The sequence below is a fragment of the Chionomys nivalis genome, chromosome 3 (assembly GCF_950005125.1).
Source record: "Chionomys nivalis chromosome 3, mChiNiv1.1, whole genome shotgun sequence".
In the NCBI taxonomy this organism is placed as follows: domain Eukaryota; kingdom Metazoa; phylum Chordata; class Mammalia; order Rodentia; family Cricetidae; genus Chionomys; species Chionomys nivalis.
Genome location: NC_080088.1, coordinates 120032185 through 120058937, shown reverse-complemented (window position 1 = coordinate 120058937; position 26753 = coordinate 120032185). Strand labels below are relative to the sequence as shown.

Here is a 26753-nt window from a genome sequence, read left to right as displayed (position 1 = left end):
GCCCCAAATCCTGAGATCCATTCTTACACGTAAGTAGATGTGCTGGGAGTACTAAAATTCTGTGATGAAATTTTATTGCACATAGCAAAGACACGAGAATTCTAAGTGTGTGGATGAATAGTTTCTTCCTTCTGCCATTCATAAAAATGGAAGAGAGGGCCAGAGACTCCCAATGCAGTAGGTGTCCATCTGTTGGGCTATATTAAACCAAGAAGAGACTTTTCATTTCAGATTAGGTTTTAGGATTCTTGGCACTTTCTCCTTGTTGAAATATTTACAGAAAATATACATTTGAAAGGGGAATTAAAACAGAAACAGAAATTCAAGAAAAACTTTGCAGCCTCTATGCTCGCTTTTGTACAAGATGGTCTGTAATGCCTTATCCTTTCCGTTAACAAATAAAAATAAAAGGAAGCCATGCCTAGTGATGCAGGCCTTTAATTCCTCCTCGTGAGTTCGAGACCAGCCTGGTCTACAAGAGCTAGTTCCAGGACAGGCTCCAAAACCACAGAGAAACCCTGTCTCGAAAAAAAAAAAAAAAAAAATCAAAACCAAAACACATAGGCAGTGGAGAGATGGCTCACCTGTTATGATGCCTATCACTCAGGCAAAGCGCAGGAATTTAATCACCAGCACCCATATCAGTAGGCTCACCTGCCTAGAAATACAGCACCAAGAAATCAGATGCCTCTGGGCTCCACAGGCACCTACACTCACATATACATACTCTCAGAGACACACAGTAATGTGTGTGTGTGTGTGTGTACACACACAGATACAAATACATATAATTAAAGCCAAAACATTTTTGATCACGTAATCTTGGTCTTTTAACAACAACATGCCTCCATTTCAGCCAGATTCTGCACCAGGAAACAAGTGGAGCACTCTAGCACGCGGGATGCAGAGGTACTGGTTGGCAGCAGACACAACTAGGGCCTCACTCCGAGCTCTCCTCATTCTTGGTGAATTCTAAATTCTGTTAGGGAACACCTGTTGCACACTTGTTCAAGTTTTGAAATCCTAAACCAAACATGACGTCTTAACAACGGGCGTTTTCGGGTGCGTTCTACTAATACTGACTCCTGCCGGTCGCCGTCACCCGGCTGGTGACGCAACCCGACGTGCCCTCCGCTCGCAGTCGCCAGGATATCAAGATGGCGGCTCCCAGAAGCTGTGGTCTATGGCGCTACTGCTGCCGCGGGTGGTCGCGGGCAACGGGAGACTGCGGGCTCCCCGGGTTTCATAGATTCTGGCTCGGAGCCACGCCGAGTGCGCGGTCCTTGTCCCAAGAGAAGCGAGCCGCAGAAACGCACTTCGGGTTTGAGACTGTGTCCGAGGAGGAGAAAGGGGGCAAAGGTGACCGGGCGAGAGGGCGGATGGAGGGACCTGTCTGTCACCGATTTGGTTTCCTTCACCCATCTGCAGGCAGATGTAACGTCCTGTTAGCCCTAGAGCTTTGGTCCTGACTTCCGAGCAGTACCCACCTCCCACACTCAACTCCCTACTATTGGAGTCTCATTTTCTGTAACTGGGGAGTGTTTCTTCTGTTTTTTTTTTTTTTCGTTTTTCCAGACAGGGTTTCTCTGTAGCTTTGGAGCCTGTCCTGGAACTGCCGCTTGTAGACCAGGCTGGCCTCGAACTCACAGAGATACACTGGGAATACAGGCATTTGAGGCGCTACACCACGCCACACGCCCCCTTGTGTCCCTCGGTGTCAAGCTTGACGTGTGGAGATCACCTGCCTCTTGAGTGCTGGGATTAAAGGCGTGTGCCACCAAACCCGACTTGCCCCCCTTTTAAGCACAGCATGATCCTTAACTGTCATCAGTTTCGAGGTTGTATGTCAGGCGCCTTGTAGACATCCCCCCCACCCCCATTTCTCACTTCAGTTTCCCACTGGTGACTAATGTTAATCCCTTTCTTAGGAAACAGTTAAACAAGAACTTGGAGAATTTAAGATTTGGTAGTCAGGCGGGGAACGGAGCTCAGTTGGTAGAGTGCTTGCCTCTCCCTCTCGCGGCTCAGTTCGATCCTTAGAGCCCCGTAAATTGCGTGTGGTGGTGTAAACTTGTGATCCCGGGATCCCAGGGAGGTGGATACAGGAGGGTTAGAAGTTCAAGGTAATTATCCACTATACCTCGAATTTGAAGCTAGCCTCAGATAGTGAGAGCCTGTCTCTCCAGAGACAAATTTAAGATTACTGAAGTGGGAGAACCACTATCTTAACACCATTTGGTTTTCTGGCTACAGAGTCCCCATTCTTAGTTTCTTACTAAAGAAAGACACCGTTCCCTCCCCTCAAAAAAATACATAAATTGGGCTGTGGTGGTGCACGCCTTTAACCCTAGCAGTCCGGGAGGCAAAGGCAGGGGGATCTCTGTGAGTTCAACGCCAACCTGGTCTACAGAGCAAGTTCCAGGACAGGGTTCAGAACTTCAGAGATAAACCCTGTCTCGAATACTCAAAACACACACCATACACACACACGCGCGCGAGCTAGAGGCAAATGGATCTCTGTGAGTTCTAGGATAGCTAGAGCTACATAGTGAGAGACCCTGTCGCAAAAAAAAAAAAAAAAGAAAAGAAAAGAAATAAAATTGAATGTAGTGCCCATACTTATAATTCCAACATTCAGGAGGCTGTGGTAGTATCACAAGTTCAAGGCATCCTGGGCTACATATCAAGACCCTTCTTCAAAAATAAATAAATCAGAAAAAGGGCTAGAGATAGATAAATAAATAAATCAAGGGTCTAGAGAGATGGCTTAGCAGTAAAAGCGTTTGAAGACCCACTTAATTCCCAGCGTTCACATGATGGCTCACAACTGCCCATAACAACATAGCCTGTAGGTTGCTATGACCCCTTTGGGGGTGAAACAGCCCTTTCAAAAGTGTCACCTAAGGCCATCAGAAAACACAGATATTTACCTTATGATTCTTAGCAGTATCGAAATTATGGTTATGAAATAGCAATGAGATAATTTTTATGTTTGGGGTTACCACAGCAAGAGGAGTTAGTTGTATTAAGAGGTCAGAGTGTTAGGAAGATTGAGAACAACTGGTCTATATCTAGTCCCAAGGGATCTTAGATACCCTCTTCTGGCCTCCATGGACACCAGGCACTCATGTGGCACATAGACATATACATGCAGGCAGATACTCATACACATAAAATAAAAACCAATGTATTTTAAGGGTCGGATGTCCTAGTGCACACCTTTAATCCTAGCATTCGGGAGGCAGGCGGATCTCGGAGTTTGAGACCATCCTGGTCTACAAAGTGAATTTCAGGACAGCCAGGGATATTACATAGAGAAACCCTGTCTTGATAAAAATCATTATACACACACACACATATATATTTTATTTTAAATATATATATTTAAAAGCCCACAAATGGGATTTAGCTCATATTTTAAAGATTAGCCTAAAATGTTTAAATCCTAAGAAAAATTCCAAACACTGAGAATAAAATTGTTTTAGTCTAATTAAAAATGCACCAGGAGCAATTTGACCACTTTGCCCCCTTGTCATGGTGCTTACAGTAGAGATTAAGCATGGGTCCTTTGACTTGGCAAATTGCCTTTAACCCCTATCTAAAGTTTCTGCTGGAGCATGAAGAGGTGACTTGTGTTCTCACCATCATGAAATACCTCTAAGAACCCCTTTAATGGAAATTCTAAAACAAATCTATTACATCTGTATTGATTTTGTGTGTGTGTGTGCGGGTCTGTGGGCTCCGGGGAGGTCAGAGGACAAATTTCAGGAGTCAGTTCTCTCCTTTGCCACATGGGTCTTGTGGGTCAAACTCACATCTTCAGGCTTGGAGGCAGGTGCTCCACCCGCTGAGCCATCTCCCTGACCCTATGGCAGGTGCTCCACCCGCTGAGCCCTCTCCCTGACCCTATGGCAGGTGCTCCACCCGCTGAGCCATCTCCCTGACCCTGTGGCAGGTGCTTCACCCGCTGAGCCCTCTCCCTGACCCTATGGCAGGAGCTCCACCCCCTGAACCATCTTCCTGACCCTCTAATTTTTTTATTTTTATTTTTTTGTTTTTCGAGACAGGGTTTCTCTGTAGCTTTGGAGCCTGTCCTGGAACTCCCTTTGTAGACCAGGCTGGCCTCGAACTCACAGAGATCCGCCTTCCTCTGCCTCCCGAGTGCTGGGATTAAAGGCGTGCGCCACCATTGCCGGCTGACCCTCTAATTTTTATTTTCTACCACTTCTGAGTCATCTTGAACCCGGTTGCCACAATCCTTATGCCTCACCCAGATTAGAAAGTTTATCCTTACAAAGTTCCTCTGCTGTGGATCTAGAGGCTCTCGGGCCACATCAGTATCTGTGTCCCCACAGTCACCCCTTGTATACGCATTCTCGTTCTGCTCCGCCATTTCTGTGACGAACTCTCTGTTGTTGCTATTGTTGTTTGCTTGCTTTTTTTTTTTTTCAGTGCTGGAGATTAAATTCAGGGCTTTAGTCACGGTCGCTAATCATTACCCTTATTCCCCTGGTCACTCATCTTTGTTGCTCAATTTCCTCTTTCATTTATTTAAGTATACCAAATGGGTTTGTCACCAAGAGACAAGGACACAGTAGAAGTATTGTAGTCTGACATGAATGAGTGTACGCTGATTAACTGATCCATGATGACACACAGCAGCCTGCAGTCTATAAAGTAGATGACATAACTGGTTACTGATTATGACATATACCTCTTATTTTCATAATGAGTCATGGAATAAAAACTGCCCGAAGCTTGTATTTCACGCTTACACTCACTGAGTTTGAATGGGGATGCTGGGCATTAGGAAATAGGTTGGTTTCTCTTGTGAACCTTTAAGCATTTGATGCAGGGTGGTGTTGGGGTCTGTGGAAATCACTCGCTGATGGGCTTCTTACCTAGCATGTGCAAGACCCTGGGTTCAATCCCCAGCACCATGAGAAGGGAAACATAATGTTAAGGTGCATCTTAGGTTTAATGTTAAGCATTGTGGCTTAGCATCCCCTTGCAAAGACAGGCACTTTCAAAAGGGAAAGCATCCCGTTGATAACTGTGTCTGTCTCACGCCAGTCTATCAGGTGTTTGAGAGTGTGGCCAAGAAGTATGACGTGATGAATGACATGATGAGTCTCGGCATCCATCGTGCTTGGAAGGATTTGCTCATCAGGAAAATGCACCCATTGCCCGGGACCCAACTGCTTGATGTGGCTGGAGGCACAGGTAATACCTTGCTTGGTGTCCTTGGGAAGGCTGAGTATCCTGTTAGACCTGTCTGCTGGTGAAGTGGGCTACCGCACCTGCCGCTAGGCTAGCGGTGGTGACTGAAGGATCACTGTGCGGCTGACTTCTGATAGAGGACAAGCATGTTGCTCCAGGGCAGCTTCGTGCCTGGCGCTTTTTCTAAGAAAAGATTTCACCAACTAAAAAGTGTTCTGTGACATTTCATTATCTGAATGACTGCTTTATCTCTTTGGATTTTTGTTTTTTTTATATTTGAGACAGTGTAGCTCTGGCTGAGCTTAAACTCCCTTTGTAACAACCCAAGCTGGCCTTAAAACTCCTTGCGGCCTGTGATCCTCCTGCTTCTGCCTCCGCAGTGCTGGGATCACAGGCCCAGGGCACCATGCCCAGCTTGTTCTTTGTTTTGTTTTGTTTTTCCTCCTCAATGCTTGGGAGTAAACCATGGCTTCACAAGTACTGTAGAAAAATTTGTGTCATAAAGCTTTGCTCCAGCCTGTTTATCTTCCATTTGGCCTTTAATCTCCTTTCCTTCTGTTTGGAGAAAGGCCTTTTCTCAGACAACATAAGCTGCTCAGGACATAAGCTATTTAGGCTGCCCTCCTGCCTTATCCACTCCCACATCAGACATCAAAGCATACTGTAGGCCTTTGTTCCTTATTGCACACTGAGCATCTGTGGAAAAAAATGTACATCTCTGCCTTTAATCTCAGATTTGGGAGGCTGAGGCAGGAGAATCCAAGCCAGCCTGAATTCCATAGTGAATGTGAGGCCAGCCTGGGCTACAAATCAAGACCTTATCTCAAAAACCAAACAGATAGGGGCTGGAGCAATATTTCAATGGTTAAGAGTAAACACGGCTCTTGCAGAGAGCTCTAGTTCAGTTCCCAGCACCCATGTCAAGTGGCTCACAACTGTCTGTAACTTTAGCTCCAGGGGTCCAACACCCTCTTCTGGACTCCACAGGCACTGCACTTATGTGCACAAACCCACACACATGCAAAAATACACATAATAGAAACAAAATCTTAAAAATAAATTATGCCGTGAGGTGGTAGCACACACCTTTAATCCCAGCACTTGGGAGGCAAAGGCAGGCAGATCTCTTGAGTACAAGGCCAGCCTGGTCTACAGATTGAGTTCCAGGACAGATAGGGCTACTCAGAGAGACCCTTTCTCCAAAAAAAAAAAAAAAAAAAAAAAAGAACAAACCAAACAAATAAACAAACCTAATAAGAAAAGCAAACAATTAAGAGCTGGAGATGTGGCTTGGTTGGTAGAGAGCTTGCTTAGCATGCACGAAACTCTGGATTCACAGAAACCAGGATTGGCCATACACACTTACAGTCCTATCCTTCAGAAGGTGGAGGCCGAAGGAACAGAAACTGTCACCCTCTGCCACATAGCAAACTTGAGGACAACATAGACAACGTGAACTCCCTTCCTGTCTAAAACAAAGCAGCAATAATAACACTGACAGAATGTGTGCTGGGTTGAGGTGTTGCTTGGTGGAAGAGCGCTTGCTTAGGCTCCTGCTTCAAGCCCTTGGTTGAGCGCAATGCCACATGGCAGCTACAGATGCCAGGTGAGCTGCTGTTTCACTGTATTGTTTAGGGGATGATGACAAAGTCTGTGGGTTTGGTAGACCTCACTGCCCAGTGGTCCATAGTCGAATCTGTAGATTGGAACCTATAGATGCAGAGAGCCATTTTATACTACTTACATTACTTTTGTAGTTTTTTGTTTTTTAGAGAGGGTCTTACTATGTTGCCATGTCTGGCCTGGAACTTGCTATGTAGGTCCACGTGCCTCCCAAGTACTGGGCAGTGCTGTCGTAAGTGGCTTCTTTTTTTTTTTTTTTTTTGTTTTTGTTTTTGTTTTTGTTTTGAGACAGGTCTCATTACCACAGGCTAAATTTAAACTCATTACATAGTCGTGCTGACCTGATCCTCTCTCCTCCACTTCCCAAGTGCGCAGCGCAGCCATGTTTGGTTATTTGGTGTATGCTCTGCTAGGTGTGGGGCTCCTTAATTTGTGCATGCTAGGCAAGCAGTGTTCCCACTGAGCCTCACCTGCAGCCCTTAATGTGAAAATGATTTTAAACCCCAGTTCTGTGATGTATACATATAATCCCAGCACCCAGGAAGTGGAGGCATGAGTACCAGGACTACTTAGTGAACTCATGGCCAGATTGGGCTACATGAAACAGTATCAAATGAGAAAATAAGAAAGGAGGGAAGAAATGGATCTTCGTACCAAGAGCACCAGAGGAGCCCCCACCTTCAATGTCACTGTCACCATGACTGCCAAGACGCTAGTCCTGCTGATGGGCAAAGAAAGTGTCCACGGTGGTTTGATCAACAAAAAATGTTATGAAATGGCTTCCCACCTGCGGCGTTCCCAGTACTGACCTCATCTGTCCCCTCCCCCACCGCTCCCTTCAGCTTTTGCACCCTTTCTTTCCATACATACACATACCATTATTTTTTGGGTCATTACCCCATTTCCCTTATTGCTGCCAAAACCACATGGGCCGGGGGCTGGGTCTGGACAGACAGATACCTCCCCTTACCCATACCCCCTCCTGTGTGTGTTTGGAAAAAAAAATTGTTTTTTTTTTTTTTTTTCTGAATAAAAAAGATTCTACTAACAAAAAAAAAAAAAAAAAGGAGGGAAGGAAGGAAGGAGAAAGGTTTAGTGTAACTCAGGCATGGTAGCATGCATCTATAGTCCCAGCTCAGGATGCTATAGCAGGAGGATCAGGAGTTGAAGGCCAGCCTAGACAACACAGATGCATCCTTTTGGGGTGGAGGGAGGAATGGTTCTGTTGAAAGGAGCAGAAGCGTCCTTCCTCCATCACATGCCTCCTGCCTCTGCTCTTTGGAGCTTGGGATACTTTTTGCTCGGTTTCATTCTTATCGTTCCTTCTGTTGGCTTCCCTCAGGTGACATTGCATTCCGGTTCCTTCGTTATGTTCAGGCACAGCATCAGAGGAAACAGAGGAGACAGTTACGGGCTCAGCAAAATTTATCCTGGGAAGAAATTGCCAAAAGGTACCAGAATGAAGAGGACCCCTTAGGTGGTTCACTTGTCACGGTCTGTGACATCAACAGGGAGATGCTAAAGGTTGGAAAGCAGAAAGCCGTGGACCAAGGACACACAGCCGGTGAGTCCCTCAGCCAACGCAGCATTTTTTGCAGGCTTAGGAAATAAGGCGATGCACATCAATTCTCAAGTGTTTATGGTCCAGCCACTGGCCGTGTAACCAATCAGCAGGGACTGAAGATGGTAACTGAACTCAGCTTATACGTGTGTTCCAGAATTGGAGCAACGGGCTAAGCTTGGTGAGCGGTGCTGTGTGGCCCAAAGAGCTTAAGGATCCTCTTTTTTGTTGTCACAGTTTTTTTTTAATCTGTATAGTGTTTAGATTGCATATGTCTCTGCAGTATGTGGGTGCCTGGTACCTGCAGAGGGCAGAAGAGGGCATCAGATCTAGAACTGGAGTAACAGATGCTTGTAAACCTGCTGGGTGCTGGGAATCAAACTCAGGCCCTCTGGAAGAACAGCTGGTGCTCTTAACTGCTGAGCCATCTCTCCAGCTATTGTTACTTTTTTAAAAAAAAAAAATATTTATTTATTATGTATACGATATTCTGTTTTGCGTGTATGCCTGCAGGCCAGAAGAGGGCACCAGACCTCATTACAGATAGTTGTGAGCTACCATGTGGTTGCTGGGAATTGAACTCAGGACCTTTGGAAGAACAGGCAAAGCTCTTAACCGCTGAGCCATCTCTCCAGCCCAGTCATCTCTCCAGCCCCCATTGTTACTTTTTTTGTTGTTTTTTTTGTTTGTTTGTTTTTTGGTTTTTCGAGACAGGGTTTCTCTGTGGTTTTGGAGCCTGTCCTGGAACTAGCTCTTGTAGACCAGGCTGGTCTCGAACTCACAGAGATCCGCCTGCCTCTGCCTCCCAAGTGCTGGGATTAAAGGCGTGCGCCACCACTGCCCGGCCCCGTTGTTACTTTTTAAAATTATGTTTTTATTTATGGGGACTAGAGGAGATTATACTGGTGCCTTAGCATGTGTGTGGAGGGCAGAAGACAACTTGTGGGAGTTGGTTCTCGCCTTCCACCACGTGGGTCCTGGGAACTGGGCTATGTTGTCAGGGTTGGCAGCAAGCACCTCTACCCACTGAACCATTTCACGCCCTAAAAATCTTCTTCAAGTTGTTGATTTTGTTGTTGCTTTTTTTTTTTTTTTTTTTTTTTTTTTTTGGTTTTTCGAGACAGGGTTTCTCTGTGGCTTTGGAGCCTGTCCTGGAACTAGCTCTTGTAGACCAGGCTGGTCTCGAACTCACAGAGATCCGCCTGCCTCTGCCTCCCGAGTACTGGGATTAAAGGCATGCGCCACCATCGCCCGGCTTGTTGTTGCTTTTTTTGAGATAGGGTCTTAACTGTATAGCCTTGGCTAGCCTGAAACTCACTCTTTAGACCACGCTGGCCTTGAATTCATAACAGGAGCTTCTTAAGTCACACGATTTTCTTTTTCTTCCTTTTTTCTTTCTTTCTAAAAACCTTTTTAAGTACTGGAGATTGAACCCAGGTTCTTGCACATGCTGACTATGCTATCCTGCCATTGATTTTACATCTGACCATTGAATATTTCAAAATACTTGCCTTAGACAACCAAGCTTCGTACCTTTGGAGCCTATCCTGGAACTCACTTTGTAGACCAGGCTGGCCTTGAACTCACAGATCTGCCTGCCTCTGCCTCCTAAACCCTGGGATTAAAGGTGTGCTGCCACCACCAACGACTTGTAATACATACTTTTTTTTTTTCAAGACAGGGTTTCTCTGTAGCTTTGGAGCCTGTCCTGGAACTAGCTCTGTAGACCAGGCTGGCCTTGAATTCGTGCGCCACCACCGCCTGGCTGCAGTACACTTTTTATTCCAGAGTTTGGAAGGCAAAAGCAGGTAGACCTTTGTGAGAGCTCTACGTAGTCAGTTCCCAACCAGTTCAGGCTACGCAGTGAAACCATCTCAAACAACAAAGCTTGCCCTCTTGACTTGGCTCTCCGGGACTGCCAGACTGCCCTCTTCCGTGCCATCAAGGCAGTGCAGGCAGCCAGAGAGACAAGGGCATGTCGCAAAGAAGGTCAACACTCTGGGCAATGTCAGCATTTCTCTGTCTCCCTCCCACTTGAATGTCTGGTTATTTTAGGCCAATTATTCTCTTCCTCCTCCTCACACATCAAGAAGAAGCTGCCTAGACGAACTACAGCCCACTTGGCTTTCTTGATGAAGGACTCCTTTGTTAGCTATCCACGTTAGCCAGAAGGCAGTCTCTGGACAAAGACACTAGCGTCTTACTCCTACTGATAAATGCATTTCCTTTGTCTGGTGCTCAGCCATAGAGAACGGAGAACAGCGAAATGATAGGTAATGTTCCATTTCTGGAGCCATCTCCTCTACAGTGTGGCCATGAACCTGCTTAGGAATTCGCTGTTGTTGGAGACAAAATGTCACATTATGCAGGCTAGCAGCTAGGGCTGGTCCTGAGCCCCTGATAGTCAGTTCTACCTCTACCTGCCTGATTAAGCAATGAAAAGTAAAGCCACTTACGGGCTTTAAGCTAGGGGCTGGAGAGATGGCTCGGTGACTGAGAGAGCAGACTGTTCTTGCAGTGGGTTCCCAATATCCAAATGGCAGCTTACAACTGCCCAAGACTCAGGTTCCAGGGCTCCAGCACCCCCTTCTGACTTCTGTGGGCTCTTGTACATGTGTGGTGCACTTGCATACACTCAGGCACACATACACACAAAAACAAACAACAAAAATCCTTTGAGCTAAATGGTTAGAATCTGTCCTTTGCTGACATTATTCCAGATGTAGTCACTTAAGCGGAAACTCTCCTGGGAGGAAGTGGATGGTGGGTCTGAGTTCAAATGCAGCCTGCTCCACAGAGGGAAGCAAAATGTTCCGATGACCAAACAAGGAGGTTGGTTTTATGAAAAGATAAAGACTGGAGAAAACAGAAGGGAAGAATCAAAAGTCAACTGGCGGCTTCAGAGTCTCTGTCTTTGTAAATGAGTCCAGAAGGGCAGGAGTGGTTATCAGCGGAGTGTTTCTAGTGGTTCCTTTCTTTTTGTAGGAGTAAAGTCGGAGGGGCCGTGCTAGTCCTCAAGTTTCACAGGTCATTTTCCACATGGATGTAGGAACTTGAGCACAAGACATCCACTGTAATTTTCAGTCTGGTCTGTTGGACCTAGTGCAAGAGCATAATCCAAAACAGTGGCCTCCCATAATGTTCATTTGACAGTGTTGGAGTTTCTACATTAATTTCCGTTGTGTGCCTATGTGTGTGTGTGTGTGCATAAGCGTGTTTTTGTGGAGGTCAAAGAATAATTTGTAAAAAATGATTCTCTCCTTCCCCTTCCCCCATGTAGTTTTTTGTTTGTTTGTTTGATTGTTTGTTTTTTAGTATTTCGAGACAGGGTTTCTCTGTAGCTTTGGAGTCTGTCCTGGAACTAACTCTTGTAGACCAGGCTGGCCTTGAACTCACAGAGATCCACCTGCCTCTGCCTCCCAAGTGCTGGAATTAAAGGCGTGCGCCACCACTGCCCTGCTCCCCCAAGTAGTTTCAAACTCAGGAGTCAGTCTTGGGACCGGCACCTTTTCCTGGGAGCCGCCTTGCTGGTCCTTAGTAAATGGAATCGAAATCACTGTCCTTCAGGACACAGCTATACTGATGAGGAGCCACTGTCGTTTGAATTTAGAACCAGACCAATCACTCAGACCTATAATCCCAGATATTTGGGAGGCTGACGCAGGAGAATCAAAAATTCAAGGTCAGCCTGGTGAGTTCGTTTTATGGTTAGTCTTGGACAATTTAGTTAATAAAAAGTTGAAAGAAAGTTGGAGCTGGGTGGTAGTGGTAGGTGACTCTCTGTGAGTTCAAGGCCAACCTGGTCTACACAGCGAGTTCCAGGACAGCCAGGGCTACCCAGACAAACCGTGTCTTGAAAACTATTTAAAAAAAAAAAAGTAGTAAGTAAAACCTTAAGGCCATAACTCTTTACCACAGTGCTAACTATGAAGCACTTGGTTAGAAAAACATTGCTTTAGGGTAGGGCTAGATATGTAATGCAAGGGCAGCATTTGCCCAGCACACAGAATGCCCAGGGTTTGATCTCTAGCGCTGAAACAGAAATGCTGCTGGGTAGCTGTCCCCACATAAATTAGTGGGTGTTTGTTTGTTTTTTCGAGACAGGGTTTCTCTGTGTAGCTTTGGAGCCTGTTCTGGAACTTTCTCTGTAGACCATGCTGGCCTTGAACTCACAGAGACCTGCCTGCTTCTGCCCCCCAGTGCTGGGATTAAAGGTGTGTGCCATCACTGCCCTGCTATAAGTTAGGTTTTTAAAATTGGAGGACACCAGTGAAGGCAGCCAGGGGTACAGTGGAGAAGGCAGGTGTTTTCTGACACCGAATCTAGTCTCCACGACACCAAATGTAGCAGACTTTCTCAGACCGCCAGCCCCCAAGTCATGACATGGAGACTTATTATTAGTTATGAATGCTCGGCCTTTCGCTTATGTTTGTCCCACTAGCTCTTATAACTTAGTTTAACCTGTTTCTATTCATCTACATTTTGACTTGGTGCTTTTTACCTTTCATTCTGTATGTCCTACTCCATGTCTGGCTGGCTGGTGTCTCCTTCATTTCCTCTCTCATTCTCTCTTCTCTTCTCCCTCCTACTTATTCTCTCTGCCTGCCAGCCCTGCTTATTGCTCTACTGCCTGGTTATTGGCCATTCAGCTTTTTATGAGACCAGCTAGGTGCCTTAGGCGGGCAAGGCAACACATCTTTACATCGTTAAACAAATGCAGCATAAACAAATGTAACAGACCTTTACATAGTTAAAGTAATATTCCACAACAAACAGTTCTTGAATTCTCTCACTTCAACTCTGGCATTACCCAGACTTTGCATCATGGGCTCTGTGCCGCTGGACCCCCACCCCCACCACAAGGCCACACACATTGATGCCTAGGGCACTTACACTTTTATTTGGCTTCCTACAGATTCCTCAGATTCACTACTTCTGTGGCGTGATGGGAAATAGCTACCTAGACCTAGACTTATACCCAGAACTGGTTTTGTCTTCCAGGACTTGCATGGGTACTGGGAGATGCTGAAGAACTGCCCTTTGATGATGACAAATTTGATGTTTACACCATTGCTTTTGGGATCCGGAATGTCACACACATTGACCGGGTATGAAATAGATGCATCCTCGGGATGCATGTGATTTTCAGGATAGCAGTTCCCCTGGAGTGGACCTATCCCAGGTGAAGACAGGGAAGATTCTTTTCTGGGCCCAGTAGTTAAGAGGAGTGACCATTTAAACTTAGAGGTTTCTTCCTCCTCTTTCTCATCTTTGTGTGTATGTGTGTGTGTGTGTGTGTGTATGGTGTGTGTATGCTGGTATACTGGCCCTGAGAAGCATGGCTTTTACACGGGTGCTGAGGATTTAAACTTAGGTTCTCTTCCTTCTACAGCAAGTGCTCTTACCCACTGAGCTATCTCCATAGCTCTTCTCTTAAAAAAAAAAAAAAAAATATATATATATATATATATATATATATACACACACACACACATACATATATATGTGTGTATGTATATATATATTATTGATGTATATATGTATGTACCTATGTGAGTCTTTATGCACTGTGTCATGCAAGTGCTCTTGGAGACCAGAGAATGTTGGATCTTCTGGAGCTGGAGTTACAGGACGTTAGAAGCCACCTGATATGGGTACTGCAAACTGTAACCTGGGTCCTCTGTGTGAGTAGTAAGTGCTCTTAACCACTGAGCCATCTCTCCAGCCCCACCCAGAGCTTTTTTGTTTCTTAGTTGCCACAATGTTAAGCTAGAACCAGTTCTTGGTTGCTTGGGTTGGCACTTACATTCTCTTCATGGTTGGACCGTGGCATTTCCTGTTTCCTTTTGTGAAGCTGTGTGAGTTTGCAGGTTAGAGGCGTGGTCAGACACAGAAAGAGGCACTTGGATGCTGTACAGGCAGAAGGGAACATCATGGTTCCAGTACAGCGGGAAGAGAGTGCTCATAGCTCAATAGGATTCAACTCTTCATTTCCTCCTGAACATTCTGTCAAACATTTAAAGACCATATGCAAGAAACTGGCTTCTTTTCTGTGTTGTGGGCCCCCACTGTCTGACTCCTATATTTCTAGGCAAGACTTTCTTTGTAGGGATTGCTCTGGTCTGAATAGTACTCTCCAAGAGACCTGAGGGTAACGCTGTTGAAAGGTGCTGTGGACCTTTAGATGGGGCCTTGTGGAAACCCCGTAGGTCAGTTGAGTGGTCATGCCTCCTGGCGGTTAGGGGCCTTGAGCTCTCTAGCATTTCTCTAAGTCTTCTTCCTTCCCTGCCCTTCTCTCCCTGTCCTGTTTTTATTTTTCTCTCTCTCCCTTACTTCCCCCTCTCTCTGCCACCTCTATCCCTTTCTCTATTTTATTACTTGGAAACCAAGATCAAAAGTGCCAGGTAAATGCACTTGCTACCAGACCTAATGGGTTGAGTTCAGTCCAGGAAATACACGGTGGAAGAATCAGCTCCTGCAAGTTGTTCTCCACGTGTGTGCTCATGTGCGCATATACACATGCACACACACGCTAGATATATAGGTGTAGGTATAGATATATAGATATAGAGTGTGTGTGTGTGTGTGTGTGTGTGTGTGTGTGATTTGTTTTTGAGACAAGGTTTCCATATGTAGTCCTGACATAGAACTTACTGTCTGTGACTTCATGTGTAGACCAGGCTGCCCTTGAATTTAGAGCTTCACCTTCCTCTGCCTCCCAAGTGTTGGGATTAAAGGTATGTATCACCACACCCAGCTATATCTTTTAATTTAAAAAAAAAAGCACTTTGTAGGCAGGTGTGGTAGCATATGGCTATATTCTCAACACTCCTGCAAAGGCAGGAGGATTGCTTTAAGTTTGAGGCCTGTTCTACATTGTGAATTCCAGGCCAGCAAGACCCATGTAACAATATCATGTCTTGAAAAAACAAATCCTCATTTTGTTCTTTTGAAGCAGGGTCTCACTCAATAGCCAGGCTGACCTAGAACTCACAGTGTAGTCCAGGCTGGCTTTGAACTTGCAGCAGTCCTGCCCCAGTTTCCCAAATTCTAGAACTACAGACATAAGCTACTACATCCAGCTTAAAAACAAAAATAAAATAAACAAAAAATCCTCTCTCGGGCTGGAGAGATGACTCAGAGGTTAAAAGCACTGGCTTCTCTTCCAGAGGTCTTGAGTTCAATTCCCAGCAACCACATGGTGGCTCACACCCATCTGTAATGAGATCTGGTGCTCAAAACACTGTACTCATAATAAATACATCTTTAAAAGAGAAAAGAAAAGAAATGTAAACATAGGGAGCTGGAGAGATGGCTCAATGATCAAGAGCACTGGCTGCTCTTCCAGAGGACCTGGGTTCAATTCCCAGCACCCACATGGCAGCTCACAATTGTATGTAACTCCAGTTCCAGGGGATCTAACACCTTCACACTAATGCACATGAAGTTAAATAAATTAAAAAAAAAAAAAAAACTCTCTCTGAAGAGACAAATTAATCCTGTAAATAATTACTTTGCTACTATGAAGGGAAATTTTTCTCTTTTCCACATTCTGCACTATTTGTGACACCAGGCGTGGCACATAAGCCTCTGCAAACGGCCACATGATTGCCCTCCAATTAGTTAGGATACTAGCTACTGGAACGTCCATAGATTCCTCCAAGCTAAGGGTTCAGTCCACTAAACTGTACTCCGTTCAGATTTAATTTCTCCCTGGCTACAGGCCAGAGGGTCTTTGCCACCCTCTCTCTGGATTTGATAACTTGCTAGAATGCAGTTTCCTAAGCCAAGCATGTCAACATATACAGCAATCACAGGACCTGGGAGGCCGAGCTAGAGTTGCAGGCCTATCTTGGCTGTATAGCTAGAGCCTATCTTTGTTGTCATTGTTTTGGTTTTTGTGGGCTTGTTTTGTCTGTTTTGGAGAAAAGGTCTCATGTTGTTACCCTGGCTGGCCTTAGACTCATTATATATGCTTCTGGTTGTAGCGTACTAGGATTAAAAAAGGCACATGTCTCCTGGCCTGATAGATCCTATTTAAAACAACCAAGGCCAGGTATTACTGCCTCTTGTATGAGAGTTTGTCTCAAAAAATAAAACAAAAACTGAACTTATTTGTAGTTGGAGGCTGCCCAGACCCAAAATAATCACACAGGAACTGTATTAATTAAAACACTGCTTGCCCAATCACTTAGGCGTATTGATAGCTAGCTCTTACATCTTAAATTAACCCATCTTTATTAATCTATGTATCACCATGAGGTCGTGTGTAGAAATGACCAGGCTAGCTAAGGATAAAACAATTATATTTTATTTATTATAAGGGGGAAACTAACGAAATAGGAAATGAGAAATCCAAGCACAGTCCTGTGGGAAAAGGTGCAGGGAGCATGCACACAGAGGTGCACACCTTTTACCCTGGGTCCCAGCGAAGCCACGCCTTAACTGAGACCCACCTCTTAAAGATGGTTGGCTAACAAGGTTCCCCATTAGTCGCAGCCTACTGGCAAAGTTCCGCCAGGCTCTGGAGGGAATCTTTCTCCTGCAGCTACATGGCTTCTCTCTGATGCTGCCTACTTTCTCCCAGCTTAGTTTTCCTGCCTAGCTCTATACTACCCTGCCTTTGCCCAACCAGCTTCTTTATTCATTAACCAATAAACACAAAACATATACAGAAGGACTTCCCACATCACTTCTTTGTTGCTTCTTGACTTCAAGGTGAAGGTAAGCAGTTTACCATACTGTGTCTCTTCACCATAGTCTGTAGGCAAAGGTCTACCCTGTCCCAGCCTGGAACCTATCAGATTGTAAGCGAGAACGAGCCCTTCTCTCTGCTGCTCTGTGCAGTTTGTAGTGGTGCTAGGCAGCCAGCACCCACTCTGTAGCTTGGTTTTTATGGCCATCCCTTTCTCTGTAAAAGGTTTATTATATGCTCTGACTGAAACGTGTTTTGCCTGTTGTTGTGGCTCACACCTGTGATATGGCACTCAGCAGGCAGAAGCAGGATCATCATTGCAAGTTTAAGGCCACAGGAGTCTTATGTGATGAGTTCTTGTCCTGTAGCCAGACCCAGTAACAACTGTATCTCACAAAAACAAAAAAGTAAGATTAAAATGAAATACTTTTGAATAAGATCAAAGTTGAAGATTGTGTCAGTGATAACCTCACACTCACCTCCCAGCATTTGGTGCCTCTTCTCCCACACAGTCTCCAATTCCTTGTGTATATTTGTACAGATGTTTTGTGCCTTTTAAGTGTGTCTGTCAAAGTCGGTGTGCTGGCAATGCCTATAACCCCAGTGCTTAGGAAGGACTGGGGAGATGGCTCACCCAGTAAAGTGCTGGCTACACAAGCAGGAGGAGCTAACTGTGGGGCACACGTTTTCAGTCTGCACTCAGGAGGCAGAGGCAGGCGGATCCCTGATTTCGAGACCAGCCTGGTCCATAGAGCAAGTTCCAGGGAAAAGGCCAGGTGTGTACTGGGGTTGCAGTTAAGTGGAAGAGAATTTGTCTAGCATGTGCAAGGCCCTGAGTTCAGTCTTCAGCATTCTAAAGAAACACAGGTGCACACAAGTACACACACGCACACATAAATCAGTGATTTTGTATGTGTCTGTGTTGCTTAAGAGCTTTTTATAGATACTCATTAATAGTCTCATTAAGTTAAGCTGGTCTTAGAGTCACCCTATAGCCTAGGCTGGCCTTGTGTGGTCTCCCTAGTAGCTGGGGTTATAGGCCTGAGCCATTGGTTGGGCTTATGTGGTGATTTTTCTCCATGTTATCAAATAAAACTCTTAGTTCCTCCTTTGACAATAGCTAAGTAGGTTGTATTTGTGCAGATTTCCCATGATGTTCACCAGGCTTGTGCTGCATTCTGTGCCATATAAAATGAATGATCCACATATGTGTCATTTTCTGTCATATTCCTTTAATTAAAATTGTTATGTTGGTGTCTGGAGAGATAGCTCAATGGCTGCTCTCCCAGAGGACCCAGGTTCCATTCCAGCATCCACATGGCAGCTCACACCTGTGTCTAACTTTAGTTCCTGAGGATATGATGCCCTCTTCTGGCCTCTGCAAGCACCGGCACACAAGTGGTGCACAGATGCACACGCACTGTAGCTCTAATGCATGATTCTAAGCTTCATCTTCATGGAGCTGTGCCTGTCTGCCTGCATCAGCAACTTTCTCTAGTCACAGGGCAGCAAGTGCCTGAACATGGGGTAATTTCTGCATTATAAATCCTAAGGATGTAAAAGGGGATTTATGGGGAATGTTTCATTCAGTGCACATAGAAACTAAACCAGCCTCTCACCCTTGGAATTGTGGAGAGGTCTGCTGAGGATTTTCTTCTCGCTCTTTCTCTCAGGCACTCCAGGAAGCCCATCGGGTCCTAAAGCCAGGAGGACGGTTTCTCTGTCTGGAGTTTAGCCAAGTGAATGATCCCCTCATATCCAGGTTAGCATTGATAACAGAGCTTTATAAACTTGACTAGCAAAAAGTTCCCCACCCCAAAATAGAAAATAGCCAGTAAGCTACAGACAGGCATCTGACTTTGTAAGTTCAGAGGCCCCAAGGAGCAGGGATTCTTTTTTTTTTTTTTTTTTTTTTTGGTTTTTCGAGACAGGGTTTCTCTGTGGTTTTGGAGCCTGTCCTGGAACTAGCTCTTGTAGACCAGGCTGGTCTCGAACTCACAGAGATCCGCCTGACTCTGCCTCCCAAGTGCTGGGATTAAAGGCATGCGCCACCACCGCCCGGCCTGGAGCAGGGATTCTTGAAGAGGTCAGTGAGTTCTTAGTGAAAATGCTTGGGCCAGAAGAGCCTCAGCAAACACCCAGAGGCCATCCTAGCCCACACGGTTCATTTTGTTTGACTCATATGGTATTTTAAGAAATTTAAACCTAGGTGTGGTGGCTTATACCTGTAATTCTAGCACTCAGGAAGCTGAGGCAGGAGGATCACTTCAAGTTCAACCCTTGCTTGGGTCTGTAAAATGAGTTCAGGCCAGACTAGTCTACAGAATGAATAAGACTATCTCAAACCCACCAGCCAGCTAAAAATGTAAAATCAGGAAATTAACATGAAACCTGGATTTCCAGCTTCACTGGAAAAATCAGATGTGTCACTGCTTGGTAGGGCGAACTCCTCCACGCAGGCATCAGAGGCAGAGTTAACTGCTTTTCCTCCAGTTTTAAGCAGCCGTCACTCCCTGTGTGCCTCTTGGCCTTGCTCTTGGCCTACTTGCCTTGTTTCAGTCACTTGCTTGACCCCTGTAGACATCTGAGTCAGTGACTCCTGGCTTACACTGTCCCACTTACTCTCCCCCCGCCCCCGCAACAGGGCTTCTCTGTGGCTTTGGAGCCTGTCCTGGAACTAGCTCTTGTAGACCAGGCTGGTCTCGAACTCACAGAGATCCGCCTGCCTCTGCCTCCCGAGTGCTGGGATTAAAGGCGTGCGCCACCACCGCCTGGCTCCCCACTTAATATTAAGGGATTGATCCAAGCACATTTTTGTAAAGATTTGTTTGTTTGTTTTGAGACAGGGTCTCACTATGTAGCCCTGGCTGTCTGTCATGGAACTCTCTATATAGACCAGTCTGGCTTTAAACTCAAAGAGATCCACCTGCCTCTGCCTCCCAAGTGCTGAGATTAAGTGTGTGCACTACCATGCCTGCTACAGAGAACATTCTTAACCGCTGGGCTATCTCCCCTAGCCCCACACTTTTCTTATGTTATTGGTACAGGGAATACACCCAGAATCCACTCTAATCTTAATCTTTGCCTTCGTTGTTTTTTTAGGCTTTATGATCTGTACAGTTTCCAGGTGATCCCTGTCATTGGGGAGGTCATTGCAGGAGACTGGAAGTCCTATCAGTACCTTGTGGAAAGTATTCGGAAGTTCCCAAATCAGGTACAGAGCTTTTGTAATTTACAGCCAACACCCTGAGATCGAAACCCAAGCATCCTGAATGTGCTTCTCTTGTGTTTCAGGAAGAGTTCAAGGAGATGATTGAGGATGCAGGCTTTCAGAAGGTGACCTATGAAAACCTGACAACAGGAATCGTGGCCATTCATTCTGGCTTCAAACTTTAGCTCCTTTCTGTGTGCAGCACAAACCGGTCATTTGAGCGGAGGTCTGGAGCTGGAAGATAATCTCCCCGATGAGACAGTAGCTGAGCATCGCTCTTCTCTTGAAGGCCATCAAACCTTAGGTTCATGTTCTGCATTGACCAGTCTCAAAAAGGAAGAAACAAACCCCTGCTGGTTTTTGCAGCTCTCATTAGTAGCTGCCCGGGCCACCAGGGCCTTCTCCCAGAAGTGTCTGGTCTGGTTTTGCTGAACTCCTGCTAACACTTGGCTGTGCAGTGTGGAGTCAGGTAAAACCAGCACTCACACAGTGCTGAAACTTCCTCATAGCTCGTCTGTCACAGACGCCTTCCAGAGGGATAATGAATCACTGGACCCCAAGGATGGTTTGAACCAGCCCTTCAGACTAGTGTTGAATCTGGGGCCAAAAGCCCAGGTCCACGTCAGAACACTGGCAATATTAGAACCCTGGGCTGGTGAGGTGCTCATCGGTGAGCACATTTTAGACTAACCAGGGGCTGAAGGTGCGGTTCAGTGGGAGAGCACATGCTTAGCCTGTTGAGGGCTTGGGTTTGGTTCTCATCACCAGAAGCAAACAAACAAAAGTAGGGTTTTGTAAAGCAGTAAAGTTTACATTGTGGGTGCTATTTGTCCCTTTTTCTTGGGGGAGGTGAAACAAAGGTAGTGCATGTCAGCACCCTTCTGTCAGTCTTGTCAGCAGGCACCATTCTCGTGTCCATTATCAGGAAAGCAGTCTTAGTAAACAGGGCTTGTCAGAATACATTTATACATGTAAAAAGAAAGAAGAGAGAGTGGGGAAGGAAATAATTTATAACAGGGTTGGGAGATGACTCAGTGGGTAAGTGCACTCACTATGCTTGCAAATTGAAGTTTGGTTCCCAGCACCCACGTGGTGGTTCACAACCATCTGTAGCTTATGCTAGGGGACCCAATACCTCTTTTGACCTCTATGGGCACTGTGCACACACATACATGCAAACAGTGATACACATAAACAGTAAAACAGATATAAATCTAAAGAATACATGTACTTATGAGCCTTGAATGATGGCACAAACTGCAGCCTCAGCACCCAGGTGGCAGGAGGACGGCTGCAGGCTGAGGCCGAGTCTGCACAGCACGCTCCAGGCCAGCTGCGGCTGCGCACCGAGCTCATACTGACCTCAGAAAGCTTAAACAACAACAGACCATTACTACAGGCTGCCCCTTCGGTATTCCTTATGGGTCTAGGCAGAGCATGTACTGTACAGTCCAGTGTGATGCTAAGAGGCTTCACGTGTATTTTGAACAGGACATTTAGTATCAAGTCTTGTTAAGAAACTGCAGAAGCTGGGCGGTGGTAGTGCATTCCTTTAATCCCAGCACTTGGGAGGCAGAGGTAGTTGGATCTCTGTGAGTTCAAGGCCTGGTTTTCAGAGTTCCAGGACAGCCAGGCTACACAGAGAAACCCTGTCTCTTAAAAACAAAAGCAAGACAACAAAATAAATAGGGCTACAGCACACTAGGAGTCACTAACAGATCACATAAGACCTTGTCTGTCTCCAAATGGCTCCCAGACAGCCAACTGCAGATGTCTCAGAACAGCAGGAAAGAGCAGCTGACATGCTAAACTACATTATTTTTCTCAGCCAGCTGGAGACTACTGGCTTTTGCATTAACAGGAAGGAGCAGGCACTGATAATCCATAAACCATCCAGCCAATTTTATTTCTATAAGCAACATGTTTTCTCGCACCTGAACCTGAAAAAGTTAAAAAGCTACCAGTCTATTGACAGAAAGCATGGGCCAGATCAAATACATCAAAACCCTCAATGTCCAGTCTAAGGAGTGTTGGAGACTGATGGTCAATTCCAGTTGGGTTTCAAATAATATACAGCTGGTCATAAAGAGGGAAAGGGACTCAATTTATGGAAACATTTCTACCTGTCCAAATAGATACAAATCTGAAATACCCTAACTGTAGGCTCCTACATCTTTTCATGCCAACTATCACAAGACGGTAAAACGACCTAGAGATGGTGTACATCTGCAACCCCAGGGCTTGGCAAGTGGTTAAAGATTAGCTCAAGGTTATCCTCAGCTACAGAGCAAGTGAAGTCAGTCTGGGCTTCATAAGATAGTCACAAAAAGCCAACAGGCCTGCAAGATGGATTATGGGATAGACTTGCTGTTGAGTCTGAGTCTTGGCAGCCACACGGTAAACCTACTGCCCAGCTGCCCTCCACAGGCATACATCAACAGTAAAGCAGTCTCGCAGCCTCTAACAACTTCAGGTGCAGAAAGTGTTTATAGCTGTACCTGACCTGATGCTACCCATACGATCGTGGTCAGGTCAAGTCTGCATTCTACTCTGTGAAAATGGTCAACAGGCAGCCCTGCTGGGACCCTTGTACGTCCATAAAGTGAGTGTGGGTTGGTTCTCAGCCTGTAAGGAGTCTCACATATGCTTTCTCTGAAACTGTCAACAGGGAGCTCTTGGTGACCAAGCTTTGATCAGGTTGTTCTGTGAAACTGATTCCTTTACTAATTGATTTCCGAGCACAGCCCAGTGAGCTAAGTCCCACGGCACTGTCCCTCCGATCTAGGCGCACCAGGAATCTACAGTGCTGCTTTAGCCTCCTGAGTGCTGGGGTGACAGGGATGGGTCCTAATAGCCCAAATAATCTGGAGAAACCAGTGTGGCCAGTCAAGCATTACATTCCAAGAGCACTAAAATGTCTAATCCCACACAGCAAGTCCTCAACCCTGCAGTCCCAGTAAGCTGCTCCAACCCTATCTTACCTGAACAAACTAACACACACACATACATCTCAAACAGATTTATTTTTAAAGGAATGGCCTAAGGGAGGGAAAAAAAAGGGGGAAGGGTACAGAAGTATGGCCTAGAAAATAAATACAAATGTAAGCTGTTTTACTAATTATTTTATAACCACAAACTCGTACAGAGGATGATGCTCCGCACAAAACAACAGATTCAAACGAGGTGTTCCCTTAGCAAAGCTAAAGAGTCAGTCTCTGGTATTTGGAATTTAGGATGCAGTCCTTGTTTTTGGATGGATCACTGGGTGTTTGGCACAGTCCATGCTTTTAACCAGATTTGAACAGAAGAATGGCCACCTGACCCAGGTAGAAGTAGATGAAGTGTTTGGTTTCATGTGTCACATAACTACCGAAGTTCCGCCCCACAATGCAGTGCCAGGTGGGGTTGTACTTCTTGTCAAATTCCTGAGAAAGAATAAAACAGAATTTTAGTGGTGTACCTGGAGAATTCACTTTCTAGAAAAAGCAAAGCCTGTAGGACCAGAAAGGGCAAACGCTGGCATCTTCAATTGTTTTCACACTTGGGACTGAATCCAGGGCCTTGGGCATGCTAGGGAAGAAAGCACCCTACCACTGAGCTATACCCACAACCCTAGCAAATTCCTAGGGTAAAGAATGTTCCCCGACTCTAAGTCACCTACAGAGAACAGGACTGCAAACATGCTTGCAGTCTGAGGTAAGATGGAATGGGATCTGAGATCAAAGGCAGAAGGGTCATTTTCCAAGACATTTCTGTCAGTGATTGCACCTGACTTCTGGGGGGGGGGGTCCTTTGTACATAGCCCTGACTGTCCTGGAACCCCACATGTGGACCAATTTGGCCTCTAAGTCAAAGAGATCTGCCTGCCTCTGCTGGGATTAAAGGCGTGTACCACCATGCCTAGTGCAGATGACTTCACATATTCAATGGCGGTAGATGACATCAGCGCTTGTAGTGTATCAGGTTATTCCTGATAACTATCCTACCATCTACCCGAAATCCAGGACCACCAGAAAGACCTTAATGACACTTGTAGAAAGACCAAAGGACAAAGCCTCGATTATCTAAATCGAGCTGGACTGAAAAATAAAAATGCTAGCAACATAATCTGGCAGCTAGCTAGGCCAGACTCTAGCCTTTAAAATTGCTCTCCTCTCTGCAGCTATTACCAGGTCTTAAAGATTAGCAAGTTAGAGAGCATCTGCTCCCCGCTTCCCCCATCCCATCGGGCACTAGAACTGGAAACGTTAATTTCTTCACTAGTTAGATCAAACCAGGGCCAAAGACGATGTAAAATTCTTCAAGGCTCCTCATATCTCATTCTGCATGCAGTATGAAAACCTCGTCTGTTAAGCCGAATGCCTTTCTTACAATCTAGATGCGTCTGTCAGAAAAGGTATTCATTTCTGTTCCATATGAAGCCTTTCATCTTCCCATTCCCACTGGAACCCTCCCACGGCTTCGGTTCCAGTTTCCTTTCCTTCCAGCAAACACAGCTTGAGAAGTTGGCAGTCTTGCCAGCTTTCTACAAACTGCCATTTACCAAGCCTCCACTCATGCCCCCAACCACCACTGCCACCCACTTTCCCTGAACTGCCGACTAACTCCCGGCTGGAAGGCTGGCAAAATCTCCTCCTAGCCCGGCTGGAAACACCCACGCAGCGGACCCTCCCCCCCCAACACCCAGATGGATCCTCGGAGCAGGAATCCTAAGTAGGGGGAACTGCTCGCTGCTCCCTAGTCTTGGAAACCGTTGCTAGGTGGCGCTTTCCCCCAAGGAGCTGGGATTTAGAAAAAAAAAAAAAAAAAAAACAACTTCGGGCGTTGAGGGTCTGGTCTTCCCAAGAGAAACGCAAAAATCCATTTACGTCCTTTCTAGAACTGTCTATACCGAGCCGCCCTGCGTGCCACAGGAAAAACTCTGCCAAGCGCCCAGGGAACGCGGAACAGGGGAGAAGGAACTGTGCGGTGCCAGGTCCTCACCTTCTTGATATGGGCCGCAATATCCTTTTCTATGTTGTACTTCTCCAACGCCTGAGTAGCGCACTCCACCGAGTCCTGTTGCATCTCTTCCGACATGTCTGCATTTTTGATCACCGCCTTCCGGTCGCACATGGTTGCCTGTGGAACGAGGCGCGGGAGAGGTAAGGGTCGGTGCAGGCCGCGCTGCCCTCCGGGCCGGCCGCTGAGGACGACGCCCCCACCCGCTTCCAAGGTGTAGCTCCCACGGCCCACACCGCGGGCCCCGGGGCCGGAGGACCCCGAGCCCTCACTCACCGTGGAGCAGGGGCCAGCCGGCTGCTGCGAGCTCCTGAGGAAGGTGCTGGCGCCGCTCAGGCAGCAAGGAAGAACCGGTCGCTACCGAAGCCGTGGCGCATCTAAGGAGCCCCACGCCAGCCGCCGCCGCCTAATCCCTAGCCCCGCCCGGTGCCCGCGGCCCCGCCCCCGATACACGCCGCTATTGGCTGAGCGCAGCCAACGGCCTCCTCCTATTGGCTCATGCATTCAATGGTTCCTTCAGGATCTTTCCCCCGCATTTTGTTGCAGACCACAATGCACCGCGCACAGCGTCGGTTGCCCAGGCGATGCGCCGCACGCGGGCAGGCCCACACACCCTGAAGGCGGAGCCCGGGTAGAGGCCAGCTCGGACCACCCAGCTGTCTGGAAGGGTGCGAGGGCAGCCCTGCCCACCGAGGGTAGCCTAGGGCGAGTTCTCGAACCGCAGTTTCTAGAAGACGGGGAGTCGCCACCCCAGGTGCTCTCAACTTCCACACCACCCGGGGTCAGCACACTTTACGGCCACACAAGTGGCCTCTGACCTCGAGAGATTCTCCCAAGCACGGGCGAGCCACCGATTTAGTTGCACTAAGGGTCGTGGCTCTGCTGTCTCATTCTTTAAGTTTGTGCGTGCGTGCGTGCCTGAGGAGGCCGGCTTGAGAGCAAGTGCGACGATCTCCCACAGAACCCTGTTTTTCTGTTCGTGTCCTCCCCACCCCCACCATAGCATGGTTTCCCTAGGTAGCTCAGGCTGGCCTGAAATTCGCAGCGGTTCTGTCTAGGTCTCCCCATGCATTATCACACCAGCGTAAATTCCTAATTTTTTTTTTTTTCCGATACTGGGTTTCTCTGTGTAGCCCTGGCTGCCCTGGAACTAACTCTTGTAGACCAGCCTGGCCTCGAACTCAAAAAGATCTGCCGGCCTCTGCCTCCAGAGTGCTGGGATTAAAGGCATGCGCCACCATAGCCTGGCTGTAAATTCCTAATTTTATAACATAGCACTACATGTTTATTTCATACTGTAGTCCCTGTGTAGGAGCATTTCGGGAAGGGAATCATCCCCAGCAGGTCCAGTCTGTGTGCCAGCCAGTGCAGATCTCAGGAGTTGGAATGTGGGTGACTGTGGGGTGTGTACAGGTGAGGCTTTTTCTCAAGATATGTTGTCC

The 26753-nt window shown here is 46.5% G+C and overlaps 2 protein-coding genes across 2 annotated transcripts; one reads left to right on the top strand and one right to left on the bottom strand.

The window, feature by feature from the left end:
- The first annotated feature begins 1153 nt into the window (after nt 1-1153).
- Nucleotides 1154-21604, top strand: Coq5 (coenzyme Q5, methyltransferase). The gene is made up of 7 exons (XM_057763891.1): nt 1154-1359; nt 5074-5223; nt 8186-8407; nt 13406-13512; nt 18773-18861; nt 20202-20313; nt 20394-21604. The coding sequence occupies exons 1-7, from the start codon at nt 1158-1160 to the stop codon at nt 20493-20495; spliced, it is 984 nt and encodes a 327-aa protein (XP_057619874.1). The 5' UTR covers nt 1154-1157; the 3' UTR covers nt 20496-21604.
- Nucleotides 21605-23311: 1707 nt separating this feature from the next.
- Dynll1 (dynein light chain LC8-type 1) lies at nt 23312-25720 on the bottom strand. Its single transcript, XM_057763905.1, has 3 exons — nt 25588-25720; nt 25294-25431; nt 23312-23735 (listed from the first exon to the last, which is right to left on the bottom strand). Exons 2-3 carry the CDS (start codon nt 25423-25425, stop codon nt 23598-23600), a joined length of 270 nt encoding a protein of 89 aa, XP_057619888.1. The 5' UTR covers nt 25426-25431; nt 25588-25720; the 3' UTR covers nt 23312-23597.
- Nucleotides 25721-26753: the final 1033 nt, after the last annotated feature.